This window comes from Bos grunniens, chromosome 2 (genome assembly GCF_055505025.1).
Source record: "Bos grunniens cultivar Pamir isolate PY7600 chromosome 2, Bosgru_T2T1.0, whole genome shotgun sequence".
NCBI classification, from domain to species: Eukaryota; Metazoa; Chordata; class Mammalia; order Artiodactyla; family Bovidae; genus Bos; species Bos grunniens.
In genome coordinates this window covers 130,896,410-130,911,115 of record NC_141166.1, presented here as the reverse complement: position 1 = coordinate 130,911,115, position 14,706 = coordinate 130,896,410, and the positions used below count along the sequence as shown (strand labels likewise).

Sequence of the window (14,706 nt, the reverse complement as noted above, 5' to 3'; positions counted from 1 at the left end):
TTGGGAAGATCCTCTGGAGAAGGGCAAGGCTACCCACTGCAGTATTCTGGCCTGGAGAATTCCACGGACAGTATAGTCCATGGGGTTGCAAAGAGTCGGACACAACTGAGCGACTTTCACTTTCACTATAGGATAACATGTGGACTTCAAAAATGATAAATAGGGAAGTTGTAAATTCTTTACAGCTGATGGAATTTTTATCGTACCTATTTTATGGCTTCTAATGTGCTTTTTTAGACTTTCCTCTTAAGTTCCAGTATACCATTTTCCATTATTTAAATAATGCTTAAGGTTGGAATTCATCAAATCTCCTGTCCTGCTTATGGGGTACATTGTTCACGGTGCCAAGCAAACTTCTTTGGCTGTGTCGGTCTTAGTTGTGACATGCGGGATCCTTACTGCATCACGTGAGATTTTTTTGTGGACTCTCTGGTTGTGCCGCACAGGCTCTAGAGTGCACGGGCTCAGTAGTTGTAGCATAACGGCCCCGTTACTCCACAGTATATGGGATCCTAGTTCCCCCACCAGGGGTCGAACCGGTGAGCCCTGCATTGCAAGGCCGACTCCCTGGACTGCCAGGGAAGTGCCTTCTGAGCCGCTTTTGAGTGTACAGTTTAGCATTGAGTATATTCACGGTGTCGTGCCGCCAACCTCCAGAATATTTTCAGCTTGCAAAACTGAAGCATTATACCCATTAAACCATAACTCCTCATTTCCCTCTCCTCCCAGTCCCTGGCAACAACCGTTCTACTTTCCTTTTCTGTGAATTCGACTACACTGGACACCTTGCGTAAGTGGAATCATGCAGCGTTTTTTCCTTTTGTGACTAGTTTATTTCACTTACCATGATGAAATAATTCACTTATGTCACTTACCTTGATGAAAAAGCAAGGTTCATCCATGTTGTAGCTGGTACCAGAATTTCATTCCTTTTTAAGGCTTAATAATATTCTCTTATATGTTTATGCCACAGTTTATTTATCCATCCATCTGGAAGCATTTGAGTTACTTCTGCCTTTTAGTTCTTGTGAATAATGCTGCTATGAACGTGGGTGTACAAATATCTGCTTTTAATTGTTTGCAGACATACCCAGAAGTAGAATTGCTGCATCACATGGTAATTCTGTTTTAATGTGTTGAGGACCTCTGTACTCCTTCCCATAGCAGGTGCCCCACAGACAACAGTACACAGAGGTTTCAATTTTTCTGCATCCTTGCCAACACTTGTTATTTTGTCCTTTTTTTCCCCTCATAACCATCCTAATGACTGGGCGGTGATGTATCATTGTGGTTGGTGATATGGAACATCTTTTCCTATGCATATTGACCATTTGTATTTTCTTTGGTGAAATGTTTATGTTCTTTGGTCATTTTAAAATCAGCTATTTGTTTTCTTGGTGTTCAGTTGTAGGTTGTGCTCTCCTGTTTCAATCTCCCTTTTCTGTTAACGAGACATGCAGGCTTGCCAAAGTAAAGAAGGTTCTTGGGGGCCAATCAGAGAAGTATTTCTTTTCCAGGATTACAAGTGATGTCAGGAATCAAAGGAATCATAAGTAGAAGAGGTTGAGACTACCTGCCTCACCTCAATTCTCAGCAAGAACACTAAGCCAAGGAAGGAATTTAAATGAGTCACCAGCCCTTAGGAGCACTGAGGAATGACATACTAACGGCCAAGAGAGGCAGAGAGACAAGAGCAGGGAGCAGTGAGTCAGATTAGTGTCCAGGAAGGTGGTCCTGAGCAAAGGACCAGGGAATCCAGTGTTGCTTTTGACTTGTCCTTTGGGTGTTTTCTGGTTATTGATGTAGGACAGCCTGCTGTGTTACAGGCCTAGAGAGGGCATGTACTTTCTTTTTCCAGTACTACAAAATTTATTAGATTCTTAGGTATTTCTTTCTTTAATCACCAATGTGAGATTTATGTGTGTTTTTATTTTACAATGCTCATTTCATGAAGAATGAAATGAAACTGTTTTTACTTGAAGAAGATAACATACACCAATATGACAAGCCTCTGTATATAATTTGTGCACTGAAAAATTGGAGGAAAAATAGGAAAACTGAGAACATTAACCAGGGTATAGATTTTAAGAAAGAGTAGTAGCAAAGTATTAAAAAGAGAAACTTAAAAGATTACTCAAATATGCAGATGACACCACCCTTATGGCAGAAAGTGAAGAGGAACTAAAGAGCCTCTTGATGAAGGTGAAAGAGGAGAGTGAAAAAGTTGGCTTAAAGCTCAGCATTCAGAAAACAAAGATCATGGCATCTGGTCCCATCACTTCATGGGAAATAGATGGGGAAACAGTGGACACAGTGGCAGACTTTATTTTTCTGGGCTCCAAAATCACTACAGATGGTGACTGCAGCCATGAAATTAAAAGACGCTTACTCCTTGGAAGGAAAGTTATGACCAACCTAGATAGCATATTCAAAAGCAGAAACATTACTTTGCCAACAAAGGTCCATCTAGTCAAGGCTGTGGTTTTTCCTGTGGTCATGTATGGATGTGAGAGTTGGACTGTGAAGAAAGCTGAGCACGGAAGAATTGATGCTTTTGAACTGTGGTGTTGGAGAAGACTCTTGAGAGTCCCTTGGACTGAAAGGAGATCCAGTCAGTCCATTCTGAAGGAGATCAGCCCTGGGATTTCTTTGGATGGAATGATGCTAAAGCTGAAACTCCAGTACTTTGGCCACCTCATGCGAAGAGTTGACTCATTGGAAAAGACTCTGATGCTGGGAGGGGTTGGGGGCAGGAGGAGAAGGGGACGACAGAGGATGAGATGGCTGGATGGCATCACTGACTCAATGGACGTGAGTCTGAATGAACCCTGGGGGTTGGTGATGGACGGGGAGGCCTGGCGTGCTGCGATTCATGGGGTCGCAAAGAGTCAGACACGACTGAGCGACTGAACTGAACTGAAAAGGTTACTAATCTTTCTGTAAGCTTTGAGAATTACCTGTACACTGTACTATATAAGAATAAAATGACCTGTATTCAGAAAATTTGTTATAGGAATTGTTCTCCTGTAAACGACTAGAGACCTGGACAAAATGTATGAAACAAGTGTTTATAAACATTGGACACAGCAGGCAGCACGTATGGTTCCTGAGAGAAGAGAAACAAACAAGAGAGCCCTAAGATTGATTCAGCTTTCTTCTCAGAGGAATTTCCAGGATATTGATCTGTAAACGTTATGGGTAAAACTACACAAGACCAGGGAAAGAGTCACAGGAAAACAGTAGTTTGAATAGTTAGCAAGGCTCACACAGGTCTGGGAAGTGTTCACCTGCCATGAGCCAGAAAGTTTACACTTGAGCAGTGGGGATAAATTAATACTAGATTGAAACTTGCTCTGAACTCCCAGGATAATTCAGTGGGGAGAAGAAAGCCTTTTCAACAGATGGCTCTGAAACAAATGGATATCCATATGCAGGGGAAAAACGGTTACTGGCTCTTACTTTGCTCTTGTAGGGAGGAAAAAATTCTCTATCCTCTTAGGTTCTCTGGCTGGTCTGAGAATCACACTTATGAGAATCACATAAGACAGATCAATGGGAAAAGAATATACAGATTTTATTAAATTTTTACAGGTACATGGATGTCTGTACAAGAGAATGAAGATGTGAAGGATGACCAGAGCAGGAAGCTTTCATAACTTTTAGATAAAACAGACAATAAATTTGTGAAGAATTGACAAGACAAAGAACTTTTGGTTAGGAGTAGTACATGGTAAAGAAGTAAACAATGCTTATTTGTACGGTTTTATTGGCCCCAGTGTAGAAGAAAATGGCAACCCACTCCAGTATTCATGCCTGGAGAATCCCATGGACAGAAGTGCCTAACGGGCTATAGTCCATGGGGTCGCAAATAGTCAGATATGACTGAAGCGACTTAGCACACACACGTTGGCCCCAGATTCCCTGTTTCTGGTGATCAGGATGTCTTCCTTCCTCCTGGCACAGGGAGGGTACCTTTTACATAGGGATTGCAGCTCCTGCTTTCAAAAGAAAAGGAGGGTCAGAGTGCCCTTCTTATACCTATTGTTTCCCAAAGCCTCAAACTCAAAATAATCAGTATGCCAAGGTAGCATATCTTGGGGTAACATGCTTTGAGCTCCTTCACACCAGATGCAGTTCAAAATGTTGGATTACAAACCTAAATGTAAGTGCTAAAACTGTACCACTCTAAAGGAAAGTGTAGGAGAAAATCTTGGTGACTTTGGGTTAGATAAGATTTTCTTTTAATGTGAAAAGCTGGAATTGCAAAAGAAAAAGAATTATAAATCTTTATTACAGTCAAACACTTTTCCTCTTTGGGAGGAAATATTTGTAAGACATGTATCTGATAACAAGACTTAAATCCACCATATATGAAGAACTCATGACATAAGAATGTAAACACAACTAAAAATGGGAAATGTGGACATTTCACCAAAGAAGATACTCAAATGGATAGGAAGCACATGAAAAAATGCTCGGCATCTTTATTATTATTGTTGTTATTTAAAAAATATATCTGTGCCAGGTTTTAGTTTCAGCTTGATGGATTCTTAGTTCCCTGACCAGGGATTGAACCCAGGCCCCCTGCATTGGGAGCATGGAACCTTAGCCACTGAGCCATGAGGGTAGTCACTCAAGATCTTTAATCTTTAGGAATATGCAGATTAAAGCCATGACGAGATGCAGCTGAGCATCTGTTAGAATGGCTAAGATTTAAAAGGTTGATAGTACCAACACTTAGTGTTGGTAAAGATGTGGAGCACCTATCTCTCACATATTTCCGGCAGGAAAGCAGTTTGGCAGTTTCTGATGGAGTTAAATGTACATTTACTGGGAAAATCCAACAATCCTGCTTCTAAGGATTTACCAAAGAAAAATATAAACATATGTCTACACAGGTGCTTGTACTTACATGTTCATAGTAACTTTATAGTTGCCCCAAACTGGAAACAATCCAATACCTGGCGGTGTTGAATGAGTAAACAGATTGTAATAAATTCATACAGTGGAATATTATACTCAACTATAAGAAGGGATGAGTTGGTACATCAAAAGCTTGGATGAATTTCAGAAGCATTATGCCAAGTGAAAGAAGGCAGACACAGAGGATTACTTAATGTATGACTGTATTTTTATGAAATTCTAGAAAAGCCAGAACTGTAGGCACAGAAAACTGTTTCTCCATGGTAGAATTGAGGGAAGTAGAACTCTTTGGGGTGATGGAAGTGTTCTACATCCTTATTGTGGAGGTAGTTGTACAACTGTATACATCAAAATTTGTAGACCTAAATTCACGTAAAATGAGTGAATTTTATATGTAAATTATACTTCAGTAAAGCTAATTATTTAAAAAATAAAATGATATGCCAAATTATGTTTTAAAGTTTGTGCTATAGAAGTGGGCATTAAATTTGCTGCAGTTTTGCTTTTTCTAGGACATTTGAGGTTATTTGTAGTTTTTTACTGTTAGAAATAATGCTGCTATGAACAATTTGGTCTATGTCTTTGGGTAACAAAGATACACATTTCTGTATACACCTAGAAGGAGTTCTGCAAAATCATGTGTGTTGTTAAAAGATACACTGAGGCATATTAAAATTTTTAAGAGTTTATTTGAGCAAAAATTGATCCAAATTGGGCAAAGTCTTTTATGGAAAGGAGGTGGAAGCAAAGCTTATTTGTTTGGCTATAGCTTAAGCAGTAGCTTTATTTGGGAAAGCCTAAATTGGCTGTTTATGATTGGTTGTCCTTAAGTTTTGACTTTTAAACTTGAGGCATTACAGGCTTAGATTTTGGTTTGCTTACAGGCTACTAAAGCATTAAGGGCACTTCAGTTGGATGGCCTCTTTAATTTAACAGTATGTACATTTATGTTGGTTACTGTCAGGAAGTTTTCCAATATGGTTGTACCAATTTACATTGCATAGTAAGTTGCTCTACATTCTCACCAATGCCTGAGATTACTTATGTTTTTCATTTTAGTCACTTTGGTATATGTAAAATAGCATTGCATAATGATTTTAATTTGCATTTCCCATGATGACTAATGAGGTTGAGTATTAATTCATACCTTTATTGACAGTGTGGTATCTTTTCTTGTAAGGTGTCCGTTAAATCTTTTATTATTACTGTTAATATATAGGAGTTATTTCTATGTATGTGGATATTTCTATCCATATTAAGTCCTTTATCCAGTACATAAGCTACATACATCTTTCTCCTATCTGTTACTTGCCTTTTTTCTCTCTTAATGGTGGCATTTATTTCTGTTCAAAATGTGTGAAGAAGGTTTCCTGAAGATTTGGGGCAGACCCATAAATGGGAGATTTCATTAAAGACTCTTTACATTGATCAACTGTAATGTAGGATAGGAGTTTGTTATTTTGTGGTTTTAAAAAAATTAAAAATCCAACTGTATACAGTGTCTCTAATTAGTATTCCTTACTTTTTTATTTTCTAAGTGTCATTTCCCCTTGTAGAAAACATTACTTCTACTCAAAATGGTTTCTATACTTTTTCAAATAATTTGTTTTGACCTGTTTAGCACTGATTTATTTGTCTTGTGCCTTGCAAGTATTTTAAAATATCTGCTATTCAAATTAAATAATTAAATAATTTCTATTGTATGAACAAATGATTTCTTCTTCTTCTCTGACCTCTGTAATTTGAAAACTACATTGAATAGTTCTTAAGTGAATATTGCCTGTGACTTACGGAAACTTTTCTCCGTGCCATTTTTAACAGTTCAAAGAAAGTTTTTATTTTTTTAATTAATTTATTTTTAAGCTAATTTTCTTCTTTTGTATAATTATTTATTTTTTATTTATTATTTTTGGCCGTGCTAGGTCTTCGTTGCCACAGGGGCTTTTCTCTGTGGCAAACAGGGACTGCTCTGATTGTGGTGCGCGGGCGTCTCGTAGCGGCGCCTGTTCTCGTTGCAGAGCGTGGGCTCCAGGGTGCGCAGGCTCCAGGGTGCGCAGGCTCCGTAGATGCTGCGCGTGGGCTCCGCAGTTGTGGCTTCCGGCCTTCAGAGCACAGGCTCAGCATTTGTGGCAGACGGACTTAGCTGCTCCGCGGCACGTGGGATCTTCCCGGATCAGGGATCAACCCTGTGTCTCCTGCATTGGCAGGCAGATTCTTTAGCACTGAGCCACTAGGGAGGCCCCAAAGACAGTCTTTAAAAAGTAGTGATTGTGGTTTTTTAATGGAAGGATTAGAAAGTTCATCTCATAGTATACAAATAGATTGGGAATATTCTGTAGTCTTTCATTAGAAGAGAGCAGAATTATATGCATTTATATTTTTTCCTATACCTTTATATATTCTTTTGAGTTAGATGAAGAATAAGCCAATTTGTTGCCTTTAATTAGCTTCTTAAGCTCTCAGTTCCTGTTCATTGTCTTTACCCTCTATTTAATGTCAGTATCAGCTCCATTTTTTAATGCATTTTTAAAGAGTAAAATGATCTAAATTTACTTGAATTTCTTTCTGTTAGTGTTCCTTCTTTTGAGATTAAATCTGACAGAATTTAAACTTTAGAGAACGTTATACATTTTTTTTTAGTAAAGAAAAAATGATCTTCCTGGTACTGGACTAAAAACTTTTGTTTGGTGCTTTGCCACGATTATGCTAAGGCATAATCTTACTTTTGTGAGATTTTGTTGTATGAAGGTATTGTTAAGGAGCAAATTTTAATGTGATTTATATCAAAGCTCAGCTAGTTTATTATTTAAAAGTAAAGGAAGTATTGGGCTAAAGCTAGTAAAAAAAATTTTTTTTCTTTAATAGGTAATTAAAAAAATGTCTCCAACTTCACTAAAGATCACACTAAGGCAACTCATGGAGGGGTCTTCAAAGACCTTGCCAGAAGTATTAATTATGGAATATCGGCTGAGTCAAGCTTGTATGGTAAGAATTTTTCTTTAAAGTATTTTCATTTTCTAGTTGTGAAAGTCATATATGTTCATTATAGAACATGATAAATATAGAAAATTTATAAACAAGAAAATTGAAACTGTCTGTAAATTTACTCTGTGAAAATACAGTGGGCCAGTTAGCTTAAGGTGTGTGGAAATACTAGATTGTTAAGCCTTTATGAAATAGCAGTTACATTTGCATGTAATTGTAAGAAGGACTCTGACCTTTCTTGAAATTCAAATAGAAATTATAACCATTTTCAGAAATTATATGCCACTTTCAGGCATAGGCAAGAAGCATAAATTCTCTAAATCTAAATATATATAAAATGCACAAAGGGAAGTTATTAGTCAGTTACATGTTTCAGTTAATAGACTAGCATTAAAATACCATTATGGATACACTTAAAATAGGCAATAATCACATAGAATATTATTGATTTCATGAAATATTTTAGTCATAGTGATTTCTTCTTCCAGATAAATTCTTTTAAAGCAAAATTATCTCTTTTGTGTTATGTGTAGAGAACCTTTGCATTAATAAACTCATCGCCTAAAGGAAATATTATGTTTAATATCTAGAAAGCAGATATACCTAATGGACTTCCATGTCCTGGAATATTATTGTGAAGATACTCAAAATAGTTCATATAACTATAAATTAAGCTCTATTAGTCATATCTTGAGGTTATTCCATAGTATGTAAATTGCAATGAGGTCTTTTATTATAAGTCAGTACTGTGTTTGTACTTTATATGTATTCTCTCCATTAAATATTACACCGTCTCTAGAAAGCAGGTATTGTTATTGTTTCCACTTTGCAGATGAGGAAACAGTGGCATAAAAGAGTAACCTGCCTCAGGTGATACAGCTATTAAGTGGCACAGAGATGGCAGGTGAAGCCCGGTGGCAAAAGTCTTGACCACCACCCAGTATATCTCACCCAGGCCCTGTTCTCCACCGTACATTTAGCGCCCTGGCTGGATGGATTGGTTCCTTCCTGCCTTCATTCTCCCAGCAAATACACTAGCCATATGCCAGGCACTGTGCTGGGTATTACGTTGTGGTATGTCCTTGTTCTCGTGTAATTTATTGTTTCCTGAGACTATAAAAAACAAATAAAATAAGTAAAATAATCACCAACCTATAAGGTTGGTGATAGAATGATGTGGGGAAAAGAGGGAATGGGGGAACCTTTAGATAAGTAGGTCCAGGAAAACATCTTGAGATGTTAGCTCACCTGTGACCTGAAGGGTGAGACATGAGCGTGTTGAAAAGCCTTGTGGGTTTCAGCAGGGGGTGATTTGGTTTGATTTGTTTCAAGAAGGTAATTATTCCTGCTGAGTGATGACGGGGTTGGAGGGGTTTCAGAGCGGGGGTGAAGATCAGATATGAGTTTACTGCAGTAATCCAGGTGCAGAATAGTAGTGGCTTAGACCCAAGAGGTCACAGTGGTGAGGAGTAATTGGATTTGAGACAGATGTAGGAGATAGATAGGCCTTGATGGGTATGAAGGACAGAACACATTTAGGAGCTGGAGTTTACAGGTGTGGGTTAGAAATTTAAGTCTGAAAGACAGCACCAGTTTAAAAACAAACAAACAAAACTTTGGAGATTTGCTTATTTACTTAACAAATAAGAGTGCTTATTACCATGTGCTTGGCATGAATACATAGGTGAACAAAACAGACATATCCCTCCTCTCGTGGAACTTACTTTATAGTGGGGCAGATAAACTATAAATAGATAAATGTGTTAAATATGTAGTATATTATTATGAATACTAAGGAGAAAAAGTAAATTGGGAAGAAGGGTGTGGAATAAGGAGGATAGAAGTTGAACTTGTAGATAGGATGACAGAGAAGACCTCACTGAGATGGTGATCTTTGAGTGAAAACCCAGAAGTGTGCTAGTGAGTCAAGCGCACACCTGGACGGCACCTGAGCACAGGGCTCTGAGCTGGGTGAGGGCGGCCTTCCTGTTCTGGGAAAGCAGGTAGGCCTTGTGGATAGAGTGGGGCGGGGTGGTCAGTGGGTGAGAGAGAAAGATCAGAGCTGACAGGGTAGGGAGTGGCAGTGCAGAGCATAGGAGCCTGGGAGGTCTTTATTAGACTTTCTAAGATTGCTGCAGGGGTGCTGTAATTCTCATGGCGTGCAACCAGAAAGGCAGGAATGTGGAGTAGGATTGCTGTCATGGCATTTTATGGGATCATGTCCATACAGTACCCAGGGCAGAAGAATGAGTTCCTACAAAGCTGAAGTTAAATTCGTAAAAGACTTAATCGGTTTTCTCTCCTTTTCACTTTTCAACATGTGGCTGTAGGTAGGGTAGTAATCCTTCCTGAACATTTCCTGTACAGTAGTCATCTGTTTTAGCTCTGGCAACTGCTTGCTTTTGTTCTGAGTAAAATGGGAAGGCACTGGATGTTCTTGGAGCAGTGGAGGGCCAGAATCTTATATTTTAACAGAATTGATTACTTAGGCGCTGCTGTGTTGAGTTTAGAGTGGATAAGATCATATCCTGATGCTGGGAAAGACTGAAGGTCAAAGGAGAAGGGGGCAACAGAGGATGAGATGGTTAGATAGCATCACTGATTCAATGGACATGAATTTGAGCCAACTCCAGGAGAGAGTGTAGGACAGAGGAGCCTGGCGTGCTGCAGTCCCTGAGGTCACAAAGAGTCAGACATGACTTAGCGACTGAATGACAACAAGATCGTATAGAAGGAAAATGAGCAGTGGAAGAGGAGGAGGACAGAGGTGGGAGGACCAGGAGAGCATGGTGTCACGAAAGCAGGAGAGGAGTGCCCCAAGGAGGAGGAGTGCTGCCGAAGCCTCTGGTAGACAAGAATAAAGGCATACTGTGCAATGGCAGCACTGAAGATACAGGTGATTTTGGCAAGCCGTTTCAGGGGTGTGTTGAAGCAAAAGTTACAGGGTGCTAAGTTGGGGAGAAGAGGGGAAATGAGTAAATGGGATGCGAAGAAGCAAAGACTGTGTTCACAGCCTTTTCTTCTTGAAAGAGAAACAGGGTAGAAGCTGAGGCTGTGAAATCAAGTGAGATTCCTTTTTTATTTTGAAAGGTGGAAGTTACTAGAACATGTTTGTAAATGATTGGGAATGATCCAACAGGGGAAAAGGATTATGTTGATGCTACTAATAATAGTTAACATTTACTGAGCACTTACTGTCTGTCAGACGTTGTGTTGAGATGTTGATTAAAATAATCACGGAGAAGGCAATGGCACCCCACTCCAGTACTCTTGCCTGGAGAATCCCATGGGCGGAGGAGCCTGGTAGTCTGCAGTCCGTGGGGTCGCTGGGAGTCTGACACGACTGAGCGACTTCACTTTAACTTTTCACTCTCATGGATTGGAGAAGGAAATGGTAACCCACTCCAGTGTTCTTGCCTGGAGAATCCCAGGGATGGGGGAGCCTCGTGGGCTGCCATCTATGAGGTCGCACAGAGTCGGACACAACTGAAGTGACTTAGCAGCTTAGCAGCAGGATGGAGGTATTATCATTTCATATAAGGAAACTGGGAAGTAGAGAAATTACTGGCCCAGGGTCACGTAGTTACCAGGAGATGAGCCCAGATATTTGAAGTGTATGTACTTAACCACTGAGTTATACTGTGTACCTTGACCACGCCAGGAAAAGAGAGAGAGAGACCTTCTCAGGCATAGCCCTTGAGAAGAGGGCAGATGAATGGGAAGGCAGGGGAGGACTGGCCTTTGGCAGGGGAGGGTCCCTTCTGCCTTAGTTGGGACTTGGAAGGCATGGTGCAGATGGCTGTAGTTGGACTGCAGGTTTTTCGATAGTGGGAAGAAGAGAATGTTCATGTCTTAGGGCTTCTCTTTCTTTTTTAAAAATAAAGGTTAAGTCATTAGCTGAGAATATAGGCGGTTAAATCATTAGTTGAGAATCTAGTGTAGAGAGTAGAACTTGCCTAGGGGTAGACGTTGAGAGGACGAAGACAGTGGAAGTCATATCCAGCAGTGGGAAAGAGAGCATGGATTGTGAGGCAGTTTTCTGTGCCTTTGAGATTTGTGATCATGACTTTTACGCAGCCAGTCACAGCTGTATGGTTCTTCTGCAGTGAGATTTAGCTGTGTGAATGCAGGCAGAGATAAATGGTAGGGTTTAGCTGGTGTGGAGATTTTGGCAGGATAGACTAAATGGGAGAAAAGGGCTTGAGGGAGATGAGGGCATTTTCAAGAAAAAAATGACTGCATTAAATAACTGGGGAAACCGGGCTGGATGAAGAGCAAAGTGAAGCCAGAACAAATGGTAAGAAAGTCATAGGTCACTGGAGCTCAGTAAGATCGGGGATTTGAAGCAGTGGAGATACTTAGCAAATAAGAATAGGAGGAGGTGATCAGAGGTGGTCCAGTCTCTGAATGTCGTGGCTCAGGGTGTGGCCACGAGAGAGGGGACTAAAGAGGGTGGAAGAGCAGGGCTCATCAGGAAGGAGGATGCCCAGAAATTCCTCTTTGAATCTTGATTTTCTTTCAGAAAGGCCATGACTTTCATGAAGGCGTTAGGGCAGGTAAGTGACACTTGTTTCCTTCCTGGCTATTATGGAAACGGGATTTTTGAGCATATATTGTTTAAAAAAGACAGTTGTTTTATTAGTGAAAATCAAAATTTTGTAAAGATTGAAAAAAAATTTTAATATTACCAACTGGCATATGAGGGAAGATCAATCTTTGAAACCAAAATTGTTTTAAAATTTCCAGTAGCCTTGTCACTGCTCCCTAATTTATATGTAAGAAGTAATCCTGCTCCTAGCAGTCACACGGACTACCTTGGCTGAGTGCAGTGTGGGTTTGTCAACTCATTCTGCAGCTGAAGCCTTTGAAAGGTGCCTTTGTTCTCTTGCAAAAAGCCCTGAGGTCCCTGCTCTTCTTTTGTCCCGCCTTGGTGAAACCCCGGCCATGGTGAACCCTGCCATCTACCACTTTGCCTGTACCTAGCAGCTCAACATGGCCTTGAGAAAAAACTGCATGACATAATTCACAGCATCTGCAAATGGTATTAATTCCTATTTTTGCTTGTCATCTTCAATCAGAATATTAAGAAAAAACAAGCAATTGATTTTTGTTCTAGCAAATTTGCAATCATTTTTTTATGTATGAGCTCATATCCCTATAAATAATAGCTGTCATTTATGTTGTATAAAATGAGTTATTTCCCTCTGCATGTATTTCACATATCTACCTTTCTTGTGTTTTTATTTATCACTTTAATATAGTACAGACTCTGGATATACTTTATCTGAATAAAAGGTTATATTCTTTGAGCAGTAAGCTTCAGTAAACACTGGTCACTATGGTAGAATTCTCTTCATTTCTGGCATGATATAGTATAAGAAATAAAAAATCCTTTTAGAGAACACATGGAGCTGAATCAGAGGAGATGGTTATATGTTTTATAGAAAACATACATTCATTCCACTGATTCCCTGCAAATTCTTGCTGCATGTGGATCAGAGCTTAGACCTCTGATTTGAGGAGGACCTGTGTGCTACTTCGGAGAAGGCAATGGCACCCCACTCCAGTACTCTTGCCTGGAAAATCCCAAGGGCAGAGGAGCCTGGTGGGCTGCAGTCCATGGGGTCACGAAGAGTCGGACACGACTGAGCGACTTCCCTTTCACTTTTGACTTTCCTGCATTGGAGAAGGAAATGGCAATCCACCCCAGTGTTCTTGCCTGGAGAATCTCAGGGACGGGGGAGCCTGGTGGCCTGCCGTCTGTGGCGTCACACAGAGTCGGACACAACTGAAGCGACTTAGCAGCAGCAGCAGTGTGCTACTTGGGTTATGCTGCTAAAGTATTCAATGTATGTTAATAGAAGCCCTTCTTAACTTAAAAAAGAAAGGTATTATTTTTAGGTATACCGTTAGATATTTTAAGGAAAAAGGACTGAAACCAAGTGACATCAAAGTTCTAATTCACAGGGTAGGGGCTTATCAAGCTACTTTTTAATGAAGAGTAAGTATGCACCCTCATCTTTCAGCATAACCTCTTTATTCAGAAAGCAGTATCTATTCTGAGTAAAACTGTTAAAATGTTCTTGCATAACCAAATGTTTGTTACAATTTGCTAATTATAAAGTATGTTAGCAGATTAATTAAACTACCAAATTAGAGGAATGGTTGTCAGAAATGCTCTTAACATCTAGAATAAACTTCTTCCTTTAGAACTTACAGAAAAGAATTTTAAAAGGATTAACTCAGATTTGCTGGAGTTACCAACTAGAGTTTTGAGTGGGTACCTCATGAAACCTTCTGAAAAACCTGTTTCCTACATGGCAAGAATGTTTTATCTGTGCTGGATTAAAAATGTTGTTAGTTTAAAATTAAGTAACATTGAAGATTTGATTAATATTCTCTCTGCTTTTGTCCTTCAGTAGACTGTTAAGAAGGTATATAGCATTGACTTGAGAGCTTAAAAGAGATTGTTGTAGAAAGAATGTTCCAGGATTGTTTTTATTTACTCTGTCCAGGGAATGTAAAACTTTCAAATTGGCTGGGATCATAAGCATCAGTGTTCAGTATCACCACTGATCAGATACTGGAATCCTGTAGTCAGGCAGCCAAACCTTGGAACCCTCCAGTATCCACATTTAATTATGCATAAATCCCCCTTCCCTCTATCTCCTGGGGCAGCCTGCTGCCTTTGGTTCCCAGATTGCTTCTTTTTTTTTTTTTTTCTAATTTTATTTTATTTTTAAACTTTACATAATTGTATTAGTTTTGCCAGATATCAAAATGAATCCGCCACAGATT

The 14,706-nt window shown here is 39.5% G+C and overlaps 1 protein-coding gene and 1 long non-coding RNA gene across 14 annotated transcripts in view; one reads left to right on the top strand and one right to left on the bottom strand.

Annotated features, from left to right (window-relative positions):
- The window catches only part of HIBCH (3-hydroxyisobutyryl-CoA hydrolase), a 124,231-nt gene that overhangs the window by 98,206 nt on the left and 11,319 nt on the right, over nt 1–14,706 (top strand). For 10 of the 12 annotated variants that reach the window (XM_086361990.1, XM_086361979.1, XM_086362053.1 and 7 more), the window contains 2 exons: nt 7,789–7,908; nt 12,431–12,464. In XM_086361990.1, coding sequence (XP_086218116.1) covers nt 7,789–7,908; nt 12,431–12,464 — 154 coding nt within the window. Of the gene's footprint in view, nt 1–7,788; nt 7,909–8,740; nt 10,635–12,430; nt 12,465–14,706 lie in introns of those variants that run through there. The other 2 variants (XM_086362035.1, XM_086362028.1) reach the window with 2 other exon arrangements.
- The window catches only part of LOC147378746 (uncharacterized), a 50,640-nt gene continuing 42,919 nt past the window's right edge, over nt 6,986–14,706 (bottom strand). For both annotated transcript variants that reach the window (XR_015148952.1, XR_015148953.1), the window contains exon 3: nt 6,986–7,118. This is a non-coding gene — a long non-coding RNA (uncharacterized LOC147378746). The remainder of the gene's footprint in view (nt 7,119–14,706) is intronic.